Source organism: Phyllostomus discolor, chromosome 4 (genome assembly GCF_004126475.2).
Source record: "Phyllostomus discolor isolate MPI-MPIP mPhyDis1 chromosome 4, mPhyDis1.pri.v3, whole genome shotgun sequence".
NCBI lineage: Eukaryota > Metazoa > Chordata > Mammalia > Chiroptera > Phyllostomidae > Phyllostomus > Phyllostomus discolor.
Genome location: NC_040906.2, coordinates 159,111,271 through 159,138,133, shown reverse-complemented (window position 1 = coordinate 159,138,133; position 26,863 = coordinate 159,111,271). Strand labels below are relative to the sequence as shown.

Sequence of the window (26,863 nt, the reverse complement as noted above, 5' to 3'; positions counted from 1 at the left end):
TTGACATGTAATGAAGTATGTTTACCTTGAGTGGTAAGACTATAAGATAGGGCTTCCATGGTTTGGGATGTGAGTGCTAAAACTTACACATAAGTTAATTAAATAATATAATTTGATTATGAAGTCTTCTAAAATGACACCACCAGAATATTATAATAGATTCAGTTTTTGAGACAATGATTGATCTGGATTGATTAATAAAAACGGTCTAAGAGGTTCTTTAAAAAATATTTCTAGTGTATTAGTCATACTTGTTCTTGTGGAATGGGGGTAAACCACACCATTAAGAGAATAAAATGTAATTTGGAAGAGGTAATTATAAGTTTTGTTTCAGGCCCCAAAATACAAATAAAGATTGGTGTGGAATCTTAGTGTATATGTTTTCTGCCATTGTAAAATGCCTTTTTTTAAGCATCTGTTTCTAATGGTATATACACAACAGGTGAATTTCCCAAACATAATCATTTTTTTTAGTATTGGAATTACTCTGTTTCTTCAGAGAATCACATGGTGTATAATTAATTATAAGTGAGATTTCTAATTTTATGTGGGAATATTTACATAGGAATTAAGTAAGTTCCAAAGTCCCTATAATAATTGTCTTACGGAAATCTTTTCATTTAAACTGAGTGCTTTTCTCTCTCTCACACACACGTACATATATACTATATGTATACATACATATATAAAAATCTATTTTAATTTAGTGAAGTTTTTAAAATGGTACTAAGCGTGGTCTAATGGAAATAGTGATGTTTTGGGTTGTCCTGGCTCTGCTATTTGATGAGTTTGGGGCAAATAACTAATCATTATGGGCCTTAATTTCTTCAATTGTATAAGGGTAGAATTAGATTATTTCCAAAATTTTGAACTCTTAAAAGCCCTAAGTTCTTCAATAGAAAGTAGAATTTGATTATAAAGTCTAAACCTGAATGAGAAAATGGTCTTTTTATTAGTCATAAAATAACTCATGTATGATGAGTTACATTTATACCATAAAGGCTTATCAGATAGAGAGTTCTATAAACACATAAGTTAAATCTGCCACAATTTGATTATGGTAAGTTAAGATAAAATTATCCTAACAATTCTAGTTACCATTTTTGTGTAATTTTGTAAATGTGAAAACTTACCACTTAAACTCTGAGTGGATATAGTAGTGTATCATTTTAAAGGAATAAAACTGTTCTAAGGGAGCACGTTACCCTTAAATGAAAAATGTTTATATAAAATTGAATTTCAAAATATTAAGTAGATTTTTAGTTTTATAGTGAAATGTAGACTAGTTGATAACACATTTATGGGTGATACTAAAGTGCTGGTGTAGGGAATAACTCCAGCAATGGCTATATACCACTTAACAACCGCTAGTCCTTTCAACACAACTCAGGTTTAAGTGTCATTGGAAAAACCTTTTAATATTTGTAGAGAAAAATAGTATGAACTAGTTTTGCCTGAGTCACACTAGTAGGTATTCAAGAAGCTTTTCTGTTAGTAGAAACAAATTACTGATTGTTTTTGTTGTTGAATTGAAAATGTGAGAAAGATCTGAAGCCCAGTGAGGTGGTGCGTTAAAAAAAAATACATTTAAATAAAGCTCTTAGAACTTTATTTGATTATACTTGGACTTTGCTTTTTTTCCTTGGATCTGTCACCCCAACAAATACATATTACACATGCTAAACGATATTTTGTGGAGATATTTTCTGGAGATATTTTCTGCTGTCTTGAGAAAGGAGCTCTGAAGAGATGACTCAAGTCCCCAGCCACTCTTAGGAGGAGGTCAATATTTTACTAAGAAGCCATAAGTGAAAGACCATTACTGAGCTATGTAAATTGTAATAATTCAAGTGACATTTCACCAATTTGACACTTTCTGTTGAAAATGTACAATCATATTTTTACCTTTAATATTGGAAATTAATTGTTCTTACCCAAGGAAAGGCTTTTATGCATTTAAAGGTAAAATGTTACATAATCATCGTTCTTACTCTAAATGAAGTTTGCCTAACCTGAGTAATTAACAGTCTCCTGTATAATGTGTGTTCAGAATATTTTCAGATCACTTGCAGAAAATACTCAATTTAGACTTCTGGCCCTCTGACATTTGAATACCTTAAAAATGGACACATTTCTACCTTTAGAGAAGTGCTTACATGCTTTTATGATGTTAAGAGTGTATTACAGAAATATAAATGCCCTAGGAGACATCTTTTATATATGAAATAGAGCTACAAGGGTATAAAGAAAAGCTAGGTCACAGCACAAAGCAGTACCATGATTGAAGACTACTTTGACCATGAGGTTTGAGGAGGTCGGTCAAAGAATAGGCATAATAGAAGGATCTTGAATTAGTTTATGATAGGAACATTCTATAGATTAAGTGCATGCAGAATCTGACATGTTGAGGGTGAAGAATAACTAGTCCATACATATATAACAACCACTAATAATGCAACCATGATTTGATTGACTCCCGGCTGCGCGAGAGTGGATCTCGGAACCTTTCTGTTGGGGATCTTTTGCAGGAGGGACCGGAAAAGAGGTTGGTCCTCTACGCGCGATGTGGGGAACCCGCAAGCTAAGCTCCTCCGGGAGTCTTTTTTTAGGAGTGTTTAAGTCGGGGTGCCAGGGTACACAAGCTGACTGTTCTCGCTTAACCACGTCGGCGGGTAAGTATGTGTGGAGGTTTCCCGCACTCAGTCCGCCGTGCGTAACAGCTACTGTGCGCAGGCGCGGGAGAGAGCAGGGCTGTCGCCGGGCTCCTTGCGGGATCCTTAAAAGACCCTTGATTACTTTCGGTCCGGCCCTCACTGTCCCTTAAATGGCCCTTCTGGGCTGTCGCTTTTCTCTTCCCAGAGGCTGGGGAAAATATCCTAGAATTTGTGTTGGTCGGGGAGAGCGCAGCCCGCGGGCCGCCGCCATAGATCCTCTGACTTTTGTCTCATCTTGTTTGAGTTCCTTAGGAGCTGGCGACTACGCTGTGCCCGGCGGAGTCTCAAGGTCGTAGGCTTTCTTCCTCTGCCACATCGGGAAGGGACACCAGCTGCTTATAGTTACTAGTTACGTTGTCTTTGTGTATGGTTTGTACTTGCCTCTTTTCAGAAAGAATTTAAAGCAATTATTCTACGTTTTGATTAATAGGTTAATTCAACGGAGCATATTGGCAAAGGTTAAGAAAGTAACGTTTTGAACCTGATGCTTGTGGAAGACAGTTTGATTTTTTTGTTCCCAGTGTTAACTAGAAAGTTAAGTTCATCCTTTACATGAAACTCATTTAATAAATACTGTATGTCAGACACGGGGAATTTTAAAATGAAAGATAGCTCAAGGGTCTCTTTAAAAAATGTTAGGATACAACTATGATTTATATAATAAGAAAGAGAGAAACATAAAGGCAGGCCCTCCAATAGAGTTAAGTTGGTATTCTCATACAGTGAAAAAGTGTAGCCAATAAAAAGGATGTTTTAAATCAATGTGTATCCACCTAGAAAAATGATTAGGGTATAGTGTTAAGAAAGTGTTACAAATCAGTGTGTGTTATGAATTAGAGATATATAGATGGAGATACAGAGAGGGGCTAGAGATACATAAAAATTTTAGCAGTGATTACCTGTGGTGAAGTTGGTGATCTCTCATTTTATCATTCGTTATATACTTTTTGCAGTTTTTTAAAAGTAAAGATGTTTTTTATAATCAGAAATTTAGAAAAAATACAATATAAATATTTCCAAATTATGGAAGTGCACATAGAAGGAGCACCTAATACATATTTGGGGACCCTCTTAAACAGATATTTAGGGAGCTGTCTTGAAGGAGTTGGCCAATTTTAGAAGCAGGAGTGGCCAAAGGTACCAGCTTGAATATCTTTGAGGAGGTTTCTGGAAAACAGCAAAGTGTTCCTTGAAAAGTGGTGTGGGTTGGAGGCTGGAGATGAGGGCAGAGAGTGGCAAGGGATGAGACAGGAGACCTTTTAGGCCATGACAAGTCCATGAAAGGCCAGGTATACCTCTTGTGATTGACTTTGAGGACAGTAGGAAATTACAGAAGGAGCAACATAATCAGATTTGTGTTTAAGAAATAACACTTAGCATTTGTGTAGAAAGTAGCACCGAGGCAAGCAAGACTAGGCTCAATGAAGCCTTGGTAATCCAGATAATAAGTGATGATTGCTGGTAGGTATTGGCAGGTTAGGGTCTTAATTTACTGATAGGAGCTGAATAAATGACTTTTGAAGTAAATGAAATCTCTCCCCATTCTTTTAAAATCTCATACCGGAATGATCACAGATTCAACGTAGAGAAGGAATTGGTAGCATCCTATTTGTTAATACAAACTGAATTAGTTTCTCTCAGTTGTGCTGATGCGGTTTTTTAAGCTCTTGATTATTCTGACAATACTGATGACTAAGGGACTAATTTGCCAAATATAGGAGAGGTGAGGAGAGAAGATGGGGTCATCACTGAGCATGGAGCAGGAATAGTGCTAAAATCTCTAAGGCTCAGCTTCATAATAATACTTTATATATATCCTTACCTGTGTATTACAGTTTACATGTTTCTCTAATAATATCTCCTTTACCTACCTAAAGGCATAAAGTAGGTGGTATTTCAACTGGGTTTTAAAAGGTAGTACAGCCCTGGCTGGTGTGTCTCAGTGGACTGAGTGCTGGCCTGAGAAGCACAGAGTGCATGCCTGGGTTACAGGCCAGGTCCTGAGAGAAAACCACACATTGATGTTTCTCTTCCTTCTCCCTCCTGTCCCCTCTAAAAAGAAATAAAGATCTTTAACAAAATAAAAATAAAAGGTAGTACAGATACTTCAGATAAAACAAGACATGAAATATAAATACAAATAACCTTTTGTCAGTCCATTGGAACTGCTGTAACAAAATACCTCAGACCTGTTGGCTTATTAGCTATAGAAATGTATTTCTTATAACCCTGAAGACTGGGAATCCCACAATTCTGGGTCTGGTGAGAGTCCACTGCCTGGTTCATAGATGGAGCTTTCTTGCTCTGTCCTCTTGAGATCTCTTTTATAAGGGCACTATACCAATCATGAGGACTCTACTCTTGTGATCTAATCACCTCACAAAGGCCCATCCAATACCTTCAACTTGGGGTCTAGGATAAGTATTTGAAAGGTTCTGGGCAAGATGGAAGCATAGATAGAAACACTTCACTTCCTCACACAACCAAAAGAAGGATAACAACCAATTTAAAAACAATAACCATAACTGCCAGAAAAACTTGCATGGAAGTCTAACAACCAAGGAGTTAAAGAAACATTCATCCAGATGGTAGGAGGGGTGGAAATCGGCAGAGAGGACAAGAAGCAAGGTGGCAGCTGCTGGCAGACCAGGGCAGGCAATCCCACTTTCAAGCTCAGACAAGCCCAGGGGAACAGTGAGGGGGTGAGACACTGAACCCCAGGTTGTCAGTGCTAGGAAACTGAAGACTCAAAACCCCAGGCATTACAAAATCTGTGGGGACTGTGGCAGCAGAAGAAACTCCCAACCTGACAGGAAAGTTCATTGGAAAGACTCACAGGGTACTAAAACATGCACAAACCCACCTACCTGCAAATCAGCACCTGAAAGGGTACAAACCGCTTGTGGGAAACTAGGGAAATCACAGAAAGTTGGACAAGAGCAACATTGTTCCCTCTCAGACCCCTCCCCCACAAACAGCGCCACAGTGCAGCAAAGAGGGTTGCCCAGCCCTGGTGAATACCTAAGGATCCACCCCCTTACATGTAACAGAGGCCCCTAGACAAAGAAATATGGCCCAAATGAAAGAACAAATCAAAACTCCAGAAATAGAACTAAGTGATGAGGAGACAGCCAATCTGTCTGATGCAGAGTTCAAAACACTGGTAATTAGGATGCTCATAGAATTGATTGAGCTCAGTTGCAAAATGAAAAAATGAAGGCTACACAATGTGAAACAAAGCAAAATATATACGGAACCAACAGTGAAATTAAGGAAACCAGGACTCAATGATTTGGAACAAAAGGAAGAAATAAACATCCAACCAGAACAGAATGAAGAAACAAGAATGCTAAAAAATGAGGGGAGGCTTAGGAGCCTATGGATCAACTTTAAGCATCCCAGCATCCGAATCATGGGAGTGTCAGAAGGAGAAGAACAAGAGCAAGATATTGAAAACTTACTTGAACAAATAATGAAGGAAAACTTCCCTAATCTGGCAAAGGAAATAGACTTCCAGGAAGACCAGAGAATCCCAAAGAAATTGGACTCAATGAGGAGCACACCAAGGCACATCATAATTAAATTACCCAATATTAAAGATAAGGAGAGAATCTGAAAAGCAAGAGAAAAGGAGAGTTACCTACAAAGGAGTGCCCATAAGACTACCAGCTGATTTCTCAAAAGGAACCATATAGGCAGGAAGGGGCTGGAAATAAGTATTCCAAGTCATGAAAGGTAAGAACCTATAACCAAGATTACTCTATCCAGCAAAGCTATCATTTAGAATGGAAGGGCAGATAAAGTGCTTCCCAGGTAAGGTCAAGTTAAAGGAGTTTATCATCACCCAGCCCTTATTATGTGAAATGTTAAAGGGACTTATATAGGAAATAGAAGATCAAAACTATGAACAGTAAAATGACAACAAACTCACAACTATCAACAACTTAACCTAAAAAACAAAAAGTAAGCAAACAACTGGAACAGGAACAGAATCACAGAAGCGGAGATCACAAGGAGGGTTATCAGTGGGGAGAGGGAGGGGGAGAGTGAGGGGAAAAGGTACAGGGAATAAGAACCAGAATAAGTAGGCACAAAATAGGCAGGGGGGGAGGTTAAGAATAGTATAGGAAATGTAGAAGCCAAGGACTTATATGTACAAACCATGGACATGAACTGTGGTGGGGGAGGAAGCTGGAAGGTGAGGGGGTGGCACAGGGAGGAAGGGGATAAAGGGGAGGAAAAAATCAGTACAATTATAATAGCATAATCAATAAAATATACTTAAAAGAATTGGGGATAGGGACACAAACATTCAAACCAAGATAACATTAAACTTTTTTTATTTAACTTTATGGGTTGATTTTTTAAATTTATTTTTCTGTTTTTGTATTTTATGGTTGTTCAAGTACAGTTGTCTGCCTTTTCCTCCAACCACTCCCCACCACCCCAGCCATCCCCTCCCCTGACTCCACCCACCGCCCTTGGTTTTGTCCATGTGTCCATGTGTTCCTGAAAACCCTTCACCCTTTCCCCCCGCCATTATCCTCTCCCATCTCCCCTCTGGTTACTCTCTGTTTGTTTGTCTTCCTTGTTTGTTTTGTTGATTAGGTTCCACTTAAAGGTGAAATCATATGGTTTTTGTCTTTCACTGCCTGGCTTATTTCACTTAGCATAATGTTTTCCAGCTCCATCCATGCTGTCGCAAAGGCAGGAGCTCCTTCTTTCTTCCTGCTGTTAGTATTCCACTGTGTAAATGTACCATAGTTTTTTGATCCATTCATTTACTGATGGGCACTTAGGTTTCTTTCAGCACTTGGCTATTGTAAATTGTGTTGCTATTAACATTGGAATGCATAGGTTCTTTTGGATTGGTGTTTCAGGGTTTTGAGTATGTAATCCTAGCAGTGGAATTGCCAGGTCTAAAGGTAGTTCCATGTTTAGTTTTCTGAGGAAACTCCATACTGTTTTCCACAGTGGGCTGAACCAGTCTGCAATCCCACCAACAATGCACTAGGGTTCCTGTTTCTCCACATCCTCTCCAACACTTGTTTTTTGCCTTGTTTATGATGGCCATTCTCTCCAGTGTGAAGTGTCAAATCAACATACCATCAAACTTAAGAGAAGACACTTAACCTGGTGGTAAATTGGAACTACACTGAGATAACATTTTCACCTATTAGACTAGCAAAGATAAAAATATTTGATAATACATTACATGGGTGACTCTCAAATGTGTTATCACTGTGGGGAAACCAGCACTAGAAATACTCATATACTACCCATGGAATTAAACATCTGTCAGTGGCAATTACACATTTATAAATGCAGCTGCCATTTGACACAACAATTCCTGGGATTTTATCTACAGGTACTCTCAAACTATAGATATATATCATATGTAACTCATATGTAATTGTGCATGTAATTCAGTCTTATGTTTTTGAAATAGCAAAAAAAATTAGAAATAATCTAAATATCCATTAATAGGGAAGGTATTTAGTAAGTTATGAGATAGGCATGCGGCCCTATAAAAGGAAGCTCCTTATGTTCTGTTATGAAAAAATCTTTTAAGATACATTGGTGAGCCCTGGCTGGCATAGCTCAGCGGATTGAGTGCAGGCTGCAAACCAAAGCATTGCAGGTTCGATTCCCAGTCAGGGCACGTGCCTGGGATGCAGGCCACAGCCCCCAGCGACCACACATTGATGTTTCTCTCTCACTCTCTTTCTCCCTCCCTTCCCTCTCTAAAAATAAATAAATAAAAGATTTTTTAAAAAAGATACATTGGTGAAAAACCTAAGGTACAGAAGAATGTATACTGTGCTACATTTTGAAGAAGATAGGAGAGAAACTGATATACAAAAGAGGCATATGTATAAAATATCTCTAGAAGCTTACATGCAAATCTAGTAACACTGATTGCCTCCAAAGAGGAAAACTGGATGACTAGAGTCAGGAGTTAGAGAGCTTTGTAGTGAGCCCCTTTGTACTTTTTAATTAATTTAATTTTTTTTTCACAATTTAAGATAAGTTGCAAAAATAGTACAGAGAATTTCCATATGCCCTTCACCAATTCCTTAGTGATAACATCTTATTTAATCATACATAGTACATTGTCAAAACCAGGAAATTGACAGTAGTATAATAAATACTATTAACTAAACTACAGACCTAGTTTGGATTTTACCACCATTCCATGCACTCTGTACATATGTGTGTGACCACATGTAGAGGTTTGTATAACAACTACTACAATCAGGTTATGGAACTGTTCCATAATCACGGAGAAATTACCAGCTACTACTTCTCTACAGTCAGACCCTAACCCCAGCCTTAACCCTTGGCAGTCACTGATCTGTTCTTCATTAATAGAACATTGCCATTTCAACATGGAATCAACCATGATACAGTATGTACCTCCTGAAATTGTTTTTGTTCCCCAACTCGGCATAAATACGCTTGAAATTTATCCAAATTGTATGTAGCAATACTTCATTCCTTTTTATTTCTGAGTTGTATTTCACAATGCAGATATACCACAATGGTTTGTTTAACCCATCACCTATTATAGTGTATTTTAGGTGTTTCCAGTTTTTGACTATTATGAATAAACTTACTATGACCATTTTTGTACAGATTTCTGTCTGGACATAGCTTTCACTTCTCTAGGATAAGTGCCTAGTGTTGCAAATGCTGGGTTGTGTGATAAATGTATGTTTAACCTTATGAAAAATTACTAAACTGATTTCCATGGTGTCTATACCATTTACATTTCCACCAGCAATATATAAAAGATATACTTGCCTCATTACCTGGTTCACACTTGGTAATATCAGGGTGGTTAAATTTGAGCCATTGTAATAGGTATATAGCAGCTTTCCTTTGTATTCCTCTAATGGCTATTGATATGCAACATTGCTTCATGTGCTTATTTGCATTTGTATATCCTCTTTGATGAAATGTATGTTCATGTCCATTTATAATTGGATTGCTTTTTTAAAAACATGGGAGTTGTGTTTTGCTTCATACTGTTGAGTTCAAAGAATAACCTCACCTATTCCAGATAGAAGTCCTTTGTGGGACATGTGTTCTGGAAATATTTCCTGCCAGTCTGTGACTTTTCTTTTTCTTAATAGGGTCTTTTTCAGAGCAAAAATTTTTATTTTTGATTAAGTTTAATTTAATCACTTTTTATAAAAGGATTGTGCTTTTGGTGTGAGATGTAAAAACCCTAGCCTAACCCTAAGTCTCGAAGATCTTCTATATTTTCATCTAAAAGTTTTATAGGTTTGCATTCAGGGCAATTATCCATTTCAAGTTCATTTTTGTATAAGATATGAAATTTAGGTTGAAGTTTTCTTTGTCCAATTGTTTCAACATCATTTATTGAGAAGACTGTTTCTCCTGCATTTAACTGTTTTTGCACCATTGTTGAAAAAAAACAGTTGAATTTTTTTCTTTCTTTAACTCTGGACTCTCTTCTGCTACACTGAGCTGTGTTTGTCCCCCTCCAGTAGCACACTGTCTTCATTACTGTAGTTCTATGGTCAGTCTTAAAATTGGGTGTTGTGATTCCTGCAATTTTATAATTCTTTAATATTGTTTTAGCTATTGTATTTCTTTTGCCATTTCATACAGATTTTAGAATTAGCTTGTTTATGTCTACAAAAAAGAGGCTATTGGGATTTTGTTAAAGTGGTTTTCGATTTCTTTTATCAGTGTTTTATGTCAATTTTCAGCATATAGACCCTGTACATGTTTTGTTACATTTATACAACAATGAAAGTAATTCATTCTTTTCTGGACTGATTTTAAATGGTATAGCATTTTCAGTTTTACTTTCCAATTGTTTATTGTTAGTAGTAGATAGAAAAAATTGACTTTTTTGTGTGTTGATCTTATAATCTGACCTTGCTGAACTCACATAATAGTTCTGAGAGCTTTTGTTTTATTTTTAAATGAGCACAGTTTAATTTCTTCCTTTCTATTCTGTATGCCTTTTATTTCCTTTTTTCTTTATTGTACTTGCTAAGATTTTTAGTACTGTGTTGGACAGGAATCAAGAGAATAGGCATCTTGCCCTGGTGCTGATGTTAGGGGTAGAGCACTTAGTTTCTCACTGTTTTGAAAGTACTAAGTGAGCAATAGGATTTTTATGGATGCCCTAAAGATTGAAGAATTTCCCTTCTGTTCTTAATTTGCTGAGAATTTTTCATCATAAATGTGGTTTTGTCAAATGTTTTGTCCACATCAGTTAATAAAATCATGTTATTTTTCTTCTTTCAATTATTAATATGTAAGTTACATTGATTTTCTAATATGGAACTAGCATAGCATAGCTGGAGTAAGTCCCACATGGTTGTACTATAGTGTTTTTTATATGTTTCTGGATTATATTTATTGATTGCTGAGAATTTTTATGTCTGTTCATGAGAGAAATTGATCTGCAGTTTTCTTTGCTGTCCCATCTTTGTCTGTTTTTTGTGTCAGAGTAATGCTGGCTTAATAAAGTGAGCTGGGAGGTGTTCCTCACTCTTTTATTTCTTGGAAGAAATTGGGTAAAATTGGTTTTATTTTCTTCTCTAAGTGTTTGGTAGAAAGAATTCACCAGTGAAGCAATCTGAGCCTGGAGATGTATTTTTCAGGAGATTTTAGCTATGAATTCAATTTCTTTGCTAGTTATAGGACTATTCAGGCTACCTATTTCATCTTGTATGGGTTTTGATAGTTTGTGGTTTTCATGGAATTAGTCCATTTTGTCTAAATTGCAGAAAATTCTGTGTAGAGTTGTTAGTATTCCCTTATCATCCTGTTTATGTCTCTTGGGTTCATAGTGCTATCCCCTTTTTAATACCTGACATTGGTAATATAGGTCTTCTCTTCTTTATCAGCCTTGCTAGAACCTTATTAAGTTTATTGATCTTTGAGAGGAATTAACTTTTGGCTTGATTTATTTGATATATTCTGTTTTGTTTTAAATATTATTCATTTCTGCTTTTATTATTATTTTCTTTTATCTGATTGCTTTGGGTTTATTTCACTTTTCTTCTAGTTTGTTAAGACAATAACTTATGGTAGATTGTTGACTTGAGACCTTTCCTCTTTTCTAATATGCATATTTAGTGCTATAAGCTTCTCTCTACTGCTTAAATTATGTCCACAGACTTTTTATATTGTGTATTTTAATTTATTTCAGTTTTGTTTCCCTGAGACATGCCTTGACCCATGGATTGTTTAGAATTGTGTTAATTTCTAAGTGTTTTTTCTTTTCATGTTTGTGTTATTTATTTCTAGTTTGATTCCACTACAGTTAGAGAACATAGTCTATATCAGGGTTGTCAAACTCATTTTCACCAGGGGCCACATCAGCCTTGCAGTTGCCTTCAAAGGGCTGAATGTAATTTTAGGACTGTATAAATGTAACTACTCGTTAACAGTTAAGTGAGAGCTTGGTGCTGCCACCAGGTAGAGACAAGGTGATGGGCCGGATAAAACAAAGTGGAGGGCCGGATTCAGCCTGCAGGCCTTGTGTTTGCCACCTGTGGTCCATATGATTTCACTTATCTTATAGTTGTGAAGGTTTGTTCAATATCCCAGGATATGGTCTATCATTATGAATGGTCCATGCATGCTCAAAAGAATGTACATTTTGTTTTTGTTTGGATGGAATGTTTTATAAATTTCAATGAGATCTTATTGGTTGATTGTGTTATTCAGTTCTTTTGTATTGTGGCTTATTTTCTGTCTAGTGGTACTGTCAATCACTGAGAAAGGGTATTGAAGTTTCCAGCTATGGTTGTAGATTTATTTTTTCTCTCAATTCCATTTTTGCTTCATGTGTTTTGAAAGTCTGTTGTCTAGCACATACACAGTATTGCTTTATCTTCTTGGTGGATTGTCCTTTTTATCATAATGGAATGATCATGGTGATTTTCTTTGCTCTAAGGTTTACTTTGTTTAAATTGAACAACTGAATGTTCTGCAGCAGAGTAAATAGTTCGTAAAGGAGGTCGCTCTGTAAGTTTGAACATACAGACTGGATGAGTGTTATTTCAAGATTTTTATGAGTTTTTTTTGTGTGAAGGGTGTTGAACATACATATAAGTCCATTTCATGTAGCTAAATGGAAGTGACAGAATTTGAACTAGTTTTGATAAATAATCTCATAACCAATATTACCCTAGTTTGAAAGTTAATGTAGTTTTTTAATTTGAATATCATGTTAAATAATTTTATGCAGCATAATGTGGAAGGAAAAATTAATGGCATGTAAAACTTTTACAGATGCATTACTTATTTTTACTAGTTACAGTTTCAGAAATGTCTGATTAGAATTAGATGATTCTAATACTTAAGACATTTTACAATTTAGAATAAAATCCAAAATTAGGAATAAACCCTTTTATTTATCATTGTAATATAAGATTGCCATATAAAAGTTTCTTCAAGTACAAGTATATTAAGAATTCACACTGTTCTTTCTCTAGACATTTAATTTTTTTTTTCAGTTTATTTACCAAATCAGTTCAGCTGGACTCAACAACTTAAACCATGGGTTTTCAGTGAATACAGAATTATGTGGTTCAAATCCTATAGAATGAATTTTGCCTGCTTGAATACAATGAAAAGTTACAGGTAAGTTTATTCATTACTGTGGCGAATATTTACATAATTATGTGAATAATAGTTTGATATTGGTTGTGCTTAATAAACACTGTCAGTATTTAATAGCTCATGTGATTTGATTAAGGTACTTTTTTATCTAAATATTTTTATTTCTCCAGCAACTTTTGAATTTGGAATATTTCAAACCCACAGGAAAATTGTAATACTGTGTAGAAAAATTGTAATACTCTGTGTAGAGTATACCCTTTATCCATATTCAAGGACAGCTTTTATTTTTAATATAAGACTCTGTGATTTGGAGAAGTACTTTTTACTTCCTTATGTTATCTTTATGAGAGGACAGAAATAATACAGTGCTTAAAATTATCAATGATTTGGGTGCAACATAAATAAAATAGTATGATAAATAAGATGGATAAGTAAGTGTACAAGGTAGCAAGATAGAGTCAAAGTAATTTCTTTCTGTATTCTTATTATAAATTTATAATCTTGCAAAAAATATTGCATGGGGTTAAAGTATGAGTGCATGTTTTACTTGTAAATGAGCTAGCTCTTTTAAGATTGGGTGTGTGTGAAATCATAATTATAGTCAACTGAGCAACCATCTTCTGTTACCTATTGTAAGTTAGTCCTTGATTACTGAGCCTTTGCATGAAGCATGTAAAAGGAGGGTAATATTCAAAAGATAATATTAAAGAGTGACATTTAATTCTTGAAAGGATAATAAATAATCCCAGTAGAACGTAGCTAAGAAAAACATAGTAAAAATGTGAATGGCACTACCTATTTTAACGTAACAACCTTATTCTCTTTTACCCAAGAACCTGTGGAGGATTTTCCTATCATGTACTTTGATCTGGAACTTGGTATAGTTGTCTGTCTGATCCCTGTTTAGTCCCTGTTTGATCCCATCTGGTTAAAAAACTTTTTTTTAATTGAATTATATACTTTTCTGGGCCTCCTCCCTCAGATTAGTCAATTGACAAATGTTTCCTGAGCACCAGCTGTGTTCCAGGAAATGTTCCAGGTATAAAGTGGTGAGCAAGACAGTCCATGCTTTCTCTCATAGTGCTTATGTGAAGTGGGGAGACAGGATCAAATAATCACACAGCCCCATGAAAAAGTATGAAGTTGTATGAGACTTAAATTAGGGTAATATGACCCAGTTTGGAGAATCAGGGAAGACTTCTTAGATGATGTTCCACTCAAACTAAGAGCTAAAAGTTGAGAAGGAATTAGTGTGTATAAGGGGGGTGGGGTAATGTGAGAGTACTGTTCCAGGGAGAGGCAACAACATAGTCAAAGTACCTGAGGAAGGGGCAAACGTGGTCAGTTCGAAGACCATGTTTGAACTGCTCTCTCCATGTTGTGGAGAGCAGATTGGAGGAGGGTGAGGTAGGAAGCAGGCAAACTAATCAGAAGGCTAGGATAATGATTCAAACCAGAGATGATGGGAGCTTGGACTAGGGTGATGGCAGTAGACATGAAGAGGAGAAGATGGGGCACCTGGGTTCAAATCCTGGCTCTGCCGCTTAATCTCTCTGAGCTTCCCTTTTCTTATCTATGTAATAGAGTTAGTAGTAGTAGTACATACCTACCTTATAAAAAGTTGTCAGGAAGAGTAAATGAGATGACATATGTTGAGTTCTTAAACAGTGATGGCATCTAGTAAATGCTCAATAAATGGTTACTGCTACTGCTGCTACTACTGCTACTATTAAATGTGACTCAGAAGGCCAAGTTTTATAGTTTCATTTTCATTGTAACTTAACTTTGAAAGCAAATTAATTTTGTTTCATCTGTGAATAAAGGTGTATTTATAAGCAGTGTGATTATAAGGAAACTTGGTTTTGAAGCATCAAAAATGAGCAATACATGTAACTTAGAATGTAATAAATTGTAAATTAGAATGCCTTTCTATATAATATATTCATGTTACATTTGTAAAAACACCAGTTTTTGCCTGTTCCTTTATTTTGACCTCTTAGATACCCTTGGACAAGACCATACAGTACTTCTCGAACCACCGTAGATAGCAGTGAGGTAAAAACCTTCCTGGCCCTGGCTCACAAATGGTGGGATGAGCAAGGAGTATATGCACCTCTTCATTCTATGAATGACCTGAGGGTGCCATTTATTAGGTAATACTACACAAATTCTAAGTCTTTTAAAATGCAAGTCTTTTTAATAATTGATTTTTTCCATTCATTTTTCTCTTGGTTTATACCTAAGTTCAAAATGCCATGTTTAAGTTCACTTTAAAAAAATTAGAGATTCTTTCCAATGTCCATTGTTTGAAACCATTAATTTTTAAATAACATCATCCAACTTTTAGGCTGCTTTTATAAATTAACTTGAAGCAGTTTTGGACATCTAATCTGGTAATTAGAGTTAAATCCTTATGAAAAGGAATTAGGACCCTATGGCATTAATGTCATTTTATAGCAACTTTGATTTTTAAGCAGTCCTGATAAAGGAACTACTATGGAGATAGCTCAATTCAACAAATACTCATTGGCAAATATTTATCGAGCACTTACCTTGTACAGAACTTGGGGCGAGACACTGTAGAAGCTACTGAAACATTCATCATTCAAAACATAGTCATGTACTTCAGGAACTTATAGTTTACTGTCAGAGGTACAGGCAAGAAGGGTTCATTAGATTCCCTTTTTCAAGAAATTGTTCATTCATTCTTACGTTTGTTCATTTATTTGATCATGAAACATTTTTAAGCAACTGACATGGACACAGCACTGTAATAGACACAGAATATCAAGGAACCTCCTGATTGGATTTTAATGACTCAGAGAAATTAGCACCTTTTATTACCACTGAATTTGTGGATCGCTGAAAGACCAAGAGAAAGTGAAATGTCGGTTTTTAGATTAGATAGTGGTTTTCAAGGTGTAGGCCCTGGACTGGCAACATCAGTACCACTTGGGAACTTGTTAGAAATACGGAATTCTCAGGTCTCACTCTGGACCTACTGCTTTGTGGGGTTGCAGACTATGTGGGATTTTAGAAAACCTTCCATATAATTCTAGTATCCTTTCAGCTTGAAACCCACTCTGTTCAAACTACTGGGACACCATCTCATACAGACCACTGTAAAAAAGATCAGCCAGGCAGTACGAGTTATGTTTGGAAGTGTAGACTTAATTCTTAGTATAATTGGAAGCTGTCAAAGGGGAGTGATATTATCTACATTATCATATAAAAGAGTCGTTTTGGCTGAAATGGGTCCTTTCTATGTGTTACAACATTGCTAAGTTATCTACTTAACCACTATCTAGGTTATTCTTAGAAGTCAATTAATTTTAATAACAATAAAGATATCCTAAGATATCCTTATGGTATATAACATTTATGTAATAAGTATAATGAGAATTCATATGCAGTCCAACTTAAAAGTTTAATTTACAATACTGTGTGTATGTGCACTTATGTTTGCCCATGTAGTAAAGCATTGCTATGATTATCTTAGAATTAAGTTCACCTGATTTGGATGCCTGTTTACATGGTCCTGATAATACCACTAACTTAGAAGATTAAAAGAAACTCAATTTAGAAGGGAATACAGGCAAATTCTGAAAATACAGATTTCCAATCTGCTTCTTCTAAGCCCTGTGAAGTACCCTGTTTGTCGCAGACATGAAATGGGTGTAGCAGTACCGACAGTGTAGTTAGTAGGTGACATGATATCTCAGGCAAATAGATTAGGTTAATGTAAACTAGACTACTTGAAAAGTTTTTCTTTAGATTAACTAAAATAATTAGGTCATAATTATTGCTAGATTACTTCAAGAGTTTTACTTTAAACCTCCTGCTTTTAGTTATTAAAAATATCTTGTCCTGCTCGGTGCTCAGTTGGTTAGAGTATTGTCCTGATACACCAAGACTGTGGGTTCAGTCCCCGGTTAGGTGGGAAAACAAATTGATGCTTCTCTTGCTCTGTCATGTTCTCTCCTGCTCTTTCTCTCTCTCTCTCAAATCAATAAATGAAAAATATCCTATAAACATAGGTATTTAATGCTGAAAATAAAAGATCGGTTTACCCCCAAATCATTAATCTGTTTAAAATGAATTAAATATTTTATTGAAAATTGTACATTTTAAGACTTAATTGATATAATTTTTATATGTTTTGAATTTTTTAAAAAGAGACAATCTTTTAAAAACAATTGCTAATCACCAGCCAGGAAAACCTTTGTCTGGGATGAAGATTCTTGATGTTGGCTGTGGTGGTGGATTGTTAACTGAAGTAAGTGATTTACAATTCTCCTGCCATTTTTAACAGGGAAAAAAAGTTTAAGAAGGGGACTTATGCCTCATTTATCCTTTTAACAAATAATATTGTTTATTAAAATGCCTAATGTTTTAAAATATTTATGATTATAAAAGTAATATATTTTTTAAATATAAAAATTTCAGAAAATTATAGCGAGGGATTTTTTTTCTATACAAAAATGAGGCACTACTCATTTGAATAGTGACTTTGGCAATTTTGTTGTCTCTTCTACTCCAAGAGATTAGGCAGTTTCCACTGGTTTAGATGCAGTGACAAGCTGTTCTTTTCCCTTTTCTTTAATATCAAAACCTAACAGTTTTGCCTGCTTATGGAACTTTTCCCTTCTCAGGTGCTTTAGAGTACTTGGAAGAATGCCCATTCTCTCTGTGAAGATTTGCTTTAGCTTATAGTAAATTTATGCTCTTCAGCTTTGTTTTGCATTCTTCTATCAACACAGTAACTTTTTGTTTCAATGCTGCACCATAATCTGATCTTTGAAAGGTACTTGAAGCCGCAGTGTAGGATATAAGTGTAAGTGGGGGCTCGGCGGGGTGTGGTGCTGTCGAGGTCCACGAGAGCACGTTTTGAGGCTGCCAGAGGCGTTTGATGCATAGCTAAGTGTCCACGTGCACGAACAGCATGTTCTTTATACGTCAGTGGGCAGGTTTCTCTGATATCAATTATAACATTTCAGGAAATATGAAATATGTGAAAATACATTTCTTAGAATCAAGAATAGGTGATGTATCAAATTATGAATAAGATTTTGTTGTATGTGTTATGTGTTCTACAATCTTTTCAGTGTATTATTGCAAATCTTATGTCTCTGAAGTTAAAATAGTTTAACTAAAGAGTTGTAAAATAAATGCTATGTGAGTTTTGATAAATATTAAAACCGTGTTTAAAAACTTGGGCATTTCATGGGAAGTGGTTGAATATAAAAGTTGAAAGAAGGCTTAGCTGCGAAGTATCAATCATTCCTAGTCGGTTGCTGAAAAAGCTATCAAGAAAATTTGACAATTTGAATATCAGAAAATCAGCTGTTTTTATAATGTTACATTTATTATACTTTAAACATGTCAATACTATGTGCATGTTAAATGTACCTGGAGAATATAAATCATTTTTTTTACAGTTCTCAAGTAGTTCTTGCTGAATTTTCTGTTGTTGTGATTATTGCTCTCACTTTTCAGCTTTTTATCATGGAAATTTTCATATGTGTACAAACTAGAAAAGATGCTTTATCAAACTTCCTTGTACCCATAAACAATCTCCAGTAATTATCCCCTCGTGGTTAATCTTGTTGCCTTTTGATAAGCTTTTTATTGCTAACACACATTCTATTTTCTTCCTGAGGGTAACAGTTTTTTTATACCATTAGCCTCTAGGGCGGCTTGGGGCTTCAGTTATTGGAATTGATCCTGTGGATGAGAACATTGAGACAGCACAGCACCATAAGTCATTTGATCCAGTTCTGGATAAGAGGGTAGAGTACAGAGCGTGTTCCCTAGAAGAGATTGTGGAAGAGACTGCAGAAACGTTCGATGCTGTTGTAGCTTCTGAAGTTGTAGAGCATGTGATTGATCTGGAAACTTTTATACAGTGCTGCTGTCAAGTGTTAAAAGTAAGACTTACGGAGTTTACTTGTTTGATTTTTCTTTTCAGTGTATATATGTAGCCATGGCAATGTTTCATAATACTTGAAACCTGGAAGCCATGAATAGGGAACAGCATCTCTGCTGGGGATTACTTCTGCCTCTCAGGTTGCCCTTAGTACTGGGGTTTTCCATATCCCGTGTCTTGATGTTTAGGGAGCTTGAAAAATGTTGGTGCTGAACATTGTAATACATCCAAAAGATTTATAGTGGTGTTTTCCCATTGGCATAGTCTAGATTAAATTTCTAATAGACATTGACTGACAGTAACTAGGAAAAATTCGTTTGGATTAATACTTAAAAATCAATAAAAATCATTATTAGCATAAATTGACTTAGATAGCATTTGTCAAGTACTCTGTAGGTGATATGTATAACAGTTTTCAGCTTGTAAAAGAATACTTCCTGCATATGATCTCATCTGGTCTGACCTACAACCAGGTTAGGAAGGTAAGGCCAACATTATGACTTCCTTTGACCAGTGAAGATCAGAATTTGGGAGATGTCAAAAGTTACTTGGTTTTTAAGTTAAAGGTCACTAGATACTGCAGTGGGGTTTAAAGCTACATCTTTTGATTCCAAATATTGTTTTTCCCATTATTATCCTTATATAATTTGCCACAGACTTAGTCTTCTGAAAATGATTCTAAATTTTCTTTTAATAAATATCCCTAAAGTATTATTGCTGTTATTACTCTATAACTCTGTTGTTTTTACATTTAAGAGGTAACACCCTAAGGTCAAGAGCTAAAAGAATGCAATGCTTAGCCCTTACCTAAAGAGAATTTTTTTTAAATGGTTTTTCTTTTGGATAATTTTAGATTTATTAAAAAACAGCAAAAAATTGTAGTGTTTGCATATATGCTTCACCTAGTTTCCCCTACTTTTAACAATTTTTCTCCTAGCTCTATTGAGATATAATTGACTCATAAGTGATTTTTAAGAAGATATTTTAGAGTACTGGAGTTTTATAGAGAAAAGTTACGATGTGTGATGAAATCGTGTTTGATATTCCAGTGTTTAGTTTAAGTATGCTTGGCAATATTTCAGGGCCTCCCCTTTCCTAGTTTTGGTTTGGGGTGGTATCTGAGATGTATTCTTTCTCTCTGTCTTATATATGCACATACAGGGTGGGACCAAAGTAGCTTGACAGTTGTGAGTGTGCAAAACACAGAGTTTATTCCTCTATTATTGTTATTTACTAATTACTGTAGTATTTTCCATACAAACAACTATAAATCTACTTTTGCCCACCCTGTATGTAGTAATATGATTATTTTGCAGAGTCTCTTTGGCATTTTACCCCCACTAGACTAATGAGAATGTGTAAAAGAGGGAGGAGGTGCTAATGCCCTTGCTATTTGTGGGAATAAATATAGGAAATACTAAATATAGTCACTAAAAAATGGCAGACTGAACAGCTGCATAAATGGTTTGTAGTCATTTAAAATGATTATCTTGATCTCTTTATATTCTTTCTACCTTTTTATCTCATGGCAAACATAAACTAATTACTAATATTCTGCAGCACAACAAAAAATATAACTTTTGCCAATCTGACAAAAAATCAGAATAATTTTGATTTATTCACACCAGGTGGCTATTGTTGTGTTGGCTGTTGTTATTTTTTTATTTGACAATCCGAGGGAAAAGAGGTCAGTGTCCCAGACTAAATAGCCAGGTATTGCACGGTTTAAAAATCCTTGAGGCACACCAGTTGAAAATCCCTGCTTTATACTAATGAAATCAAAACATTTTCAAACCTTAATATTAGTGTTTTTGTCTAAGAACAGCTACTGGTGTCGCCCACCTGCATGTGTAGCTGTATGCTGTACCAAAGAAGTGAGACAGCCTCAGCACCTAAGAGAAAACAGCATGGACACATATTAAATCATAAATGTGGACACAAGGAAGAGCAGCCTAATCCCATTTCTATACTTTTATTATAAAGCATTTGATCTGTACAAAGCAATGCATATACCATAAATATAAGTCATAGTAATGTATGATTTTAAGAGTTGTAAGCACTGTTGCATAAACTCAGTGAGTGTATCAGTAGTGGATTGCCTTTAGTAATGAATTTCCCAAGAGAAAAAAATGCTGTTTTGGTAAATTTTATTTTATTCATACTTATGTATCTTAACTACACTTAAATTATTCAGAAAGAAGGAGGAGGGTGGGGGAAGCCAAGCCTTTACCTAACTGATGCTCTTGACATTTAAAATTTTGCTTCTATACATCTGTGTTTTAGCCTGGCGGTTCTTTATTCATCACTACAATCAACAAAACACAGCTGTCCTATGCCTTGGGAATTGTTTTTTCAGAGCAGATTGCAGGCATTGTACCAAAAGGTACTCATACCTGGGAGAAGTTTGTTTCACCCGAAAATCTAGAGAGCATTCTGGAATCAAGTGAGTATTAAGAATTTTTCCAATTTTCAAGGCCTACCTGAACTTTTAATGCACTTATAATTATTAATCACACAACATAGCACTTAATTAAAGAGGCCACAGTCTTTGGATGTTTGTTTCATCTCCTCAACTGGATCTTAAACTCCTTGACCTGAGGGTTAAATATTAGAAACTGCCTCTCTCTCACTTTGGCACCTAGCCCAGAGCCAAGCAAATCATAGGTGACCCATGCATACCTTTTGGCTGTTTAGCTCTCACTTGTTTAAGGATGATGCAAATGTAGATTACTTACATGCCCTGAGCCTGTCCCGTTGAGCCCTCCTTGTGTCAGCTTCGCTCATGTATTGTTTTTTTGGATCCCCCCCCCATACTCAGATATATTTTGAATTTCCTTGTCAAGTTTTATGTATTTTATGCTACTTAAAGCATGCCTCATACAATGGTTAATTTGGTGTCTTCAAGCCCCTTCCTGGCCTGTAACATTCTTAAAGTCAAACTATGTCTCTTCATTGTATGCCTTGTGATGCCTAGCTCGGCTGCACTCACTGTTAACATTGGATTTATATGTTGAATTCCTGTCAAGCAATAACATTTATCAGTTTATTTATTTGGCATTTGGTATTCCTGTTAAGTACTTAGGCTCATGTATGTCTCATGGTTTTTGTTCATAAAACTGTATATCAGTAAACTTGATTTTACTTGGAATATTATCAGCCCAATGCAGTAGTAAGTTCTAAAGACTTCTGCAAGTCACCTTGTTGAAAATAGAGTTAAAAAATGTTTTGAAGATGCTTCATAGGAACCATTACTTGTTGGCAAGTATTTTCTAAACACAGCTAATGCTTATTGAGTACTTACCAAATTCCAAGTGCTGTGCTACTTTATACACATATCTCATGTAATTCTAACAACTCCAGGATAAATGTTCTGTCCATGTGAGAAAATTGAAATTCAGAATGGTGAAGTGACTTGCCCAGGGTCACCTAATAGGTTCCAGAGCTGGGATTTGAACCCAAGCAGGTGACTTTAGAGTTTATGTCCTATGCTGCAGTAAAGAATGATCAGCACATGCTTACAAAGTATTTCTTGCCCATTGAATTAGGAATGTTTTTTTAATATGGAGAATTGCCTGAGACTCTTGGCATTTGGGAGGCAAATATTTATTAAATCTACTCTTTGTGATATGTTTTCAGATGGTCTGTCAGTTCAAACTGTGGTGGGAATGATCTACAACCCCTTCTCAGGTTATTGGCATTGGAGTGAAAATACCAGCCTTAACTATGCAGCTCATGCCGTGAAACAGGAGCACCCAGTGCCTGCTGGGTTTGTTGTAAAGGGAGAAACAGAAGACCGCCAAGCTGACACCTCCACCAGCCCAGCTGTACATGACGAGCTGAAGAAATGAATCGTTGTGAAGGGCTGTAGTGATATGGCTTGAAAGCCTGATGTTTACAAATACAAAAAATACACAGTCTGATTTTTGAGAAAGGATTATGCAGAAAAGAAAGTCAATAAAAAGGGCCAAAAACCCTGGATAAAAGTTTCTGTTGTTTCATCTAATAGCTACTTGTAGGTGATTATTTTATGGATAAAAAAGTTTTGTCCAGGGATTGTGTGATTTAGGAGCTTATGTTCCTCAGCCTTTGTTATATATATAGGGTGTGCCTATTTTGCTTATTTTACAGATTATGTACATATATTTTCCATCATATATGCCCATCCATATATGCTATATCATATGGTTTTAACTTGAAGGAATCTGTGTTATCTGTGTTCTTTTATCTGGTTTTGGTTAAAGGCAGTTATGCTTCTGACTGATGAAAACCAAAAAGTTTTCAAAGTTTTCAAAATATTTTATATTTGCAAAGATAAAATATATTTTTTCTTTATTTAGTGAATTAATTAATTTATTTTAATCCTCATCTGGAGATATGCTTATTAATTTCAGAAAGAGAAAAAGGGGAGAGAGATGGAGATACAGAGAAAGGGATAGATAGAGACAGACAGACATCAGTGTGAGAGGTAACATTAACCGGTTGCCTCCCGTACATGCACAGACCTGGGATTGAACTCGCAACCTTTCAGTGTTTGAGATGACGCTCCAACCAACTGAGCCACCTGGTCAGGGCTATTTTTTCCTTTACATTTTAGTTTGCTGAAAAGCAAATGGATTGTTAAATATGTGCTGGGTTTGGATTTAAACATTAAAATCAAGAAATTCAGATTATGCTGGACATACTTCTCTATATAGTTCCATAACTGTTTTTATGGTGCCTTTTTTTTTAGGTAGAAAGGATTTTTAAAAACTCAGTTTAAAAATTTTGTTATGGAAATTTCCTTTTTCAACTAATTTTTATAATTAGATGATGCAGACACCAGCCTGCAGTGTCCAAATCATTATGGATGAAATGAGACATTCACACGGATTACGGAGTCTGGTGGAGGAAGAGGGACAGCATGGCTTTTCTCTCAAGGGGAGCAAAAGCCGAGGCCTCCGCCACAACTGGCCTTATTGGGTTTCTCCGCCCATTACTTGATAGTCCTCATTTACTATGCACAGGTTCACTTTATTAGGTGGTTACCTTTTACAGAAAACAAAGGAGCCGATGCTGCTAATCACATCACAGAAGAGGGATATTTGCAAATGAAAAGGCAAAAGTTGTTGAACTGGTTATACTCATCCTTGGAAGGTTCAGCATGGATTTTAGGAAGTTACTTTGCAGTAAGTGTCCTCAATTCAGGGTGAGGGAGTTTTAGCAAAAAGCGAGACTCATAGCGGCCTAGGTACATTGCAGGCCTGATTCCTCACAGGAGAACCTATCTGTGGGCGTGGGTCCTGTGCATCTCTGAGTGGGAGCTGGGCCCATGCCATGCAGAATGGCCTCCTACAATTAGAGGGGTTGACTTGAAATGTATTTTTTGCCTCTTGAGTTATGTGAGTCTCTGGCTCTTTCTGAAGTCCATTGCTGTGTAAGGACATTTGTTGAAAGTGTATTAGGGCACTAAAAATTAGGAGCTCTGACCTAGCTGGTGTGGCTAGGTAGATTGAGTGCCAGCTTGCAAACCAAAGGGCTGCTGATTCAATTCCCAGTCAGGGCACATGCCTGGGTTGTGGACCAGGTAGGGAGTGCTTAAGAGGCAACCACACATTGATATTTCTCTTCCTTTCTTTCTCCCTCCCTTCTCCCTAAAAATAAATAAAATCTTTTAAAAAAAATTAGAAGCTCCCATTGGTCTGCATTTAAAAGTTTGATTCTTAGTCTGAATTTTGAAAGTTTTATTATCAAAACAAAGCTTTCTCATTCTATCTGTTAGGAAGAAAAAGTTGGTATTAAAGATTAATCTAAGAAACATGTAATGGAACTGATTAAAAAACAATTCCTCAAACAAAGTGCATTTATTTTAAAACAAAAGCTGTAACTTTCAGTTATTGAAAGTGTACATTAAGTGCTGAAAATCTAGCAGTAATCACTAGATTACTTCATTCAGTAATAGCTACTTCTGTGTTTCACTTGACTGGCTATGGAATGAACATATGAAAATTGTGTGCCTCTGTTTATAATCTAATTTCATCTTTCAGGCCAATTTTAATCAAATTCCAGGGGAAATAGTCTCAAAAAGACACTGCACATTTTAAAAAAAAAAAAGATTTGGTTTATTTTTAGAGAGAAGGGAAGGGAGGGAGAAAGAGGAGAGAAACATCGGTGTGTGAGAGAAAGATCCATGGGCTGCCTCTGGCATGCCCCCAGTGGGGGACCTGGGCCACAACACAGGCACGTGCTTGACCTGGAATGGCACCTTTCCTTTTGCCAGACAAGGCTCGACCAATAGAGCCACACTGGTCAGAGTGACACCACACATTTTTAAAAATGCATCTGTAGAGTGGGGATTGCCCAGGTGGAAAATGTTAATTTTGAGAACTACCTGCTTTTGAAAAGTAGTAATCTAACAATTAGGGCTATGGCCGGGAGTTTAATCTGCAAACTTTCCCGCAGGAGCTGGGGTTCACGAGAGTCCCTTGCAAGAATTAATGATGGAAACTTTATGGCTGATAGTCCAGCGAAAGAGATTGCACACTTGTTTTAAAAGGGACAAGAACAAGGCTGGAGAGAGCAAGAAAGTGAATTTGCCTGGGACCTTGGTTTGGGCTGAAAGGAGCAGCTGTGGGAAGCTGGGCAATGACCTGGTCCGCCTAGTGCTGTGGGGGAGTCAGATTGCTCTGTGTAGCTATAATTATAAAAACTGCCAACACTGGGTTTGAAAGTTGGCTCAAAGGACTACGAGTGTTAGGAGTGCAGAGCTCTCAGCACTGAGAAGTAGCAGCAAATGATGGCGGGAAGGGTCACACAGCAGGCAGGTGGTGGCAAGAGAGAAGCAAGTGGTCTCGCTTTTCCCAAAACTTCCATAAGGAACAATAGGACCCAGCACACAAATGCAAAACTCTCATTGAACTGGAGGAACCTTCTGGAAACAGAATTCTAGAAACTAGCCTGGTTAGGAGACTAGAATCAAAAATAATTGTTGTTACTGAAGCTTTGATTTTTCCCTAAATTGCTATATTCTTAGGAAAATAAGTGTTATGCAGGTATGTAAAACATTGCTATATTTGTATCTTTATATTTTTCCTGAAGACAAAACATCACAAAATATGCTCTTTAATTCTTTTATTTATGTCTAGAAGTTTGTTGAGGTGCTAGAAATGTCACATTGTTTATCCCCTACATCATGCCTGAGTGCCCTCAAATGGAAATGACAATACTTTGCAGTCGTGATCTTAGGCAACTTTCTACATTTTGAAGATCATGTTTGGATTTGGAAAGCAGGTGCCATTTGGATAGTGAGGCTTAACATGTTGTTTGATTTGATTATGATTTGTTAACAGTAATTTTGTAGATAAGCTTAAGACTCTACAAAGAATCATTCTTTGGAATGGCGTTGCCTTAGAGGTTTATTAAAGGGGTCCCTGTTGTTACGGTGGATTCCACAGTGGAAGATTGGAAGGCTTATGGAGTGAAGTGTCCTATCTTTCCCTCCCCAACACAGCTGAATATATCAAAAGAATTGTCCCCATTTTTCTCACTTTCTTACTTCTCAATGCACTTTAGTCTGCCTTTCTCTATCGTTGCTTTGTTGAAACAGTTCTTGCCAAAGTCACAAATTGACCGT

The 26,863-nt window shown here is 36.2% G+C and overlaps 1 protein-coding gene across 2 annotated transcripts; it reads left to right on the top strand.

The window, feature by feature from the left end:
- The first annotated feature begins 679 nt into the window (after positions 1–679).
- COQ3 (coenzyme Q3, methyltransferase) lies at positions 680–23,375 on the top strand. 2 transcript variants are annotated; one of them, XM_028510933.2, is made up of 7 exons: positions 680–2,672; positions 13,223–13,349; positions 15,329–15,481; positions 17,505–17,604; positions 19,013–19,255; positions 21,538–21,697; positions 22,891–23,375. In XM_028510933.2, exons 1-7 carry the CDS (start codon positions 2,564–2,566, stop codon positions 23,100–23,102), a joined length of 1,104 nt encoding a protein of 367 aa, XP_028366734.1. In that variant the 5' UTR covers positions 680–2,563; the 3' UTR covers positions 23,103–23,375. The 2 variants fall into 2 exon arrangements, with proteins under 2 accessions (XP_028366734.1, XP_035880406.1); XM_036024513.1 differs by lacking the exon at positions 680–2,672 and adding an exon at positions 7,781–8,082 and having other exon boundaries at positions 22,891–23,374.
- The last annotated feature ends 3,488 nt before the right edge of the window (positions 23,376–26,863 follow it).

Coding starts and splice junctions, on each gene's coding strand:
- COQ3 (XM_028510933.2), top strand. CDS start 2,564: ATGTGGGGAACCCGCAAGCTAAGCTCCTCCGGGAGTCTTTTTTTAGGA. Junction 13,350..15,328: donor AATACAATGAAAAGTTACAG/GTAAGTTTATTC, acceptor TTGACCTCTTAG/ATACCCTTGGACAAGACCAT. Junction 21,698..22,890: donor AGAGAGCATTCTGGAATCAA/GTGAGTATTAAG, acceptor ATATGTTTTCAG/ATGGTCTGTCAGTTCAAACT.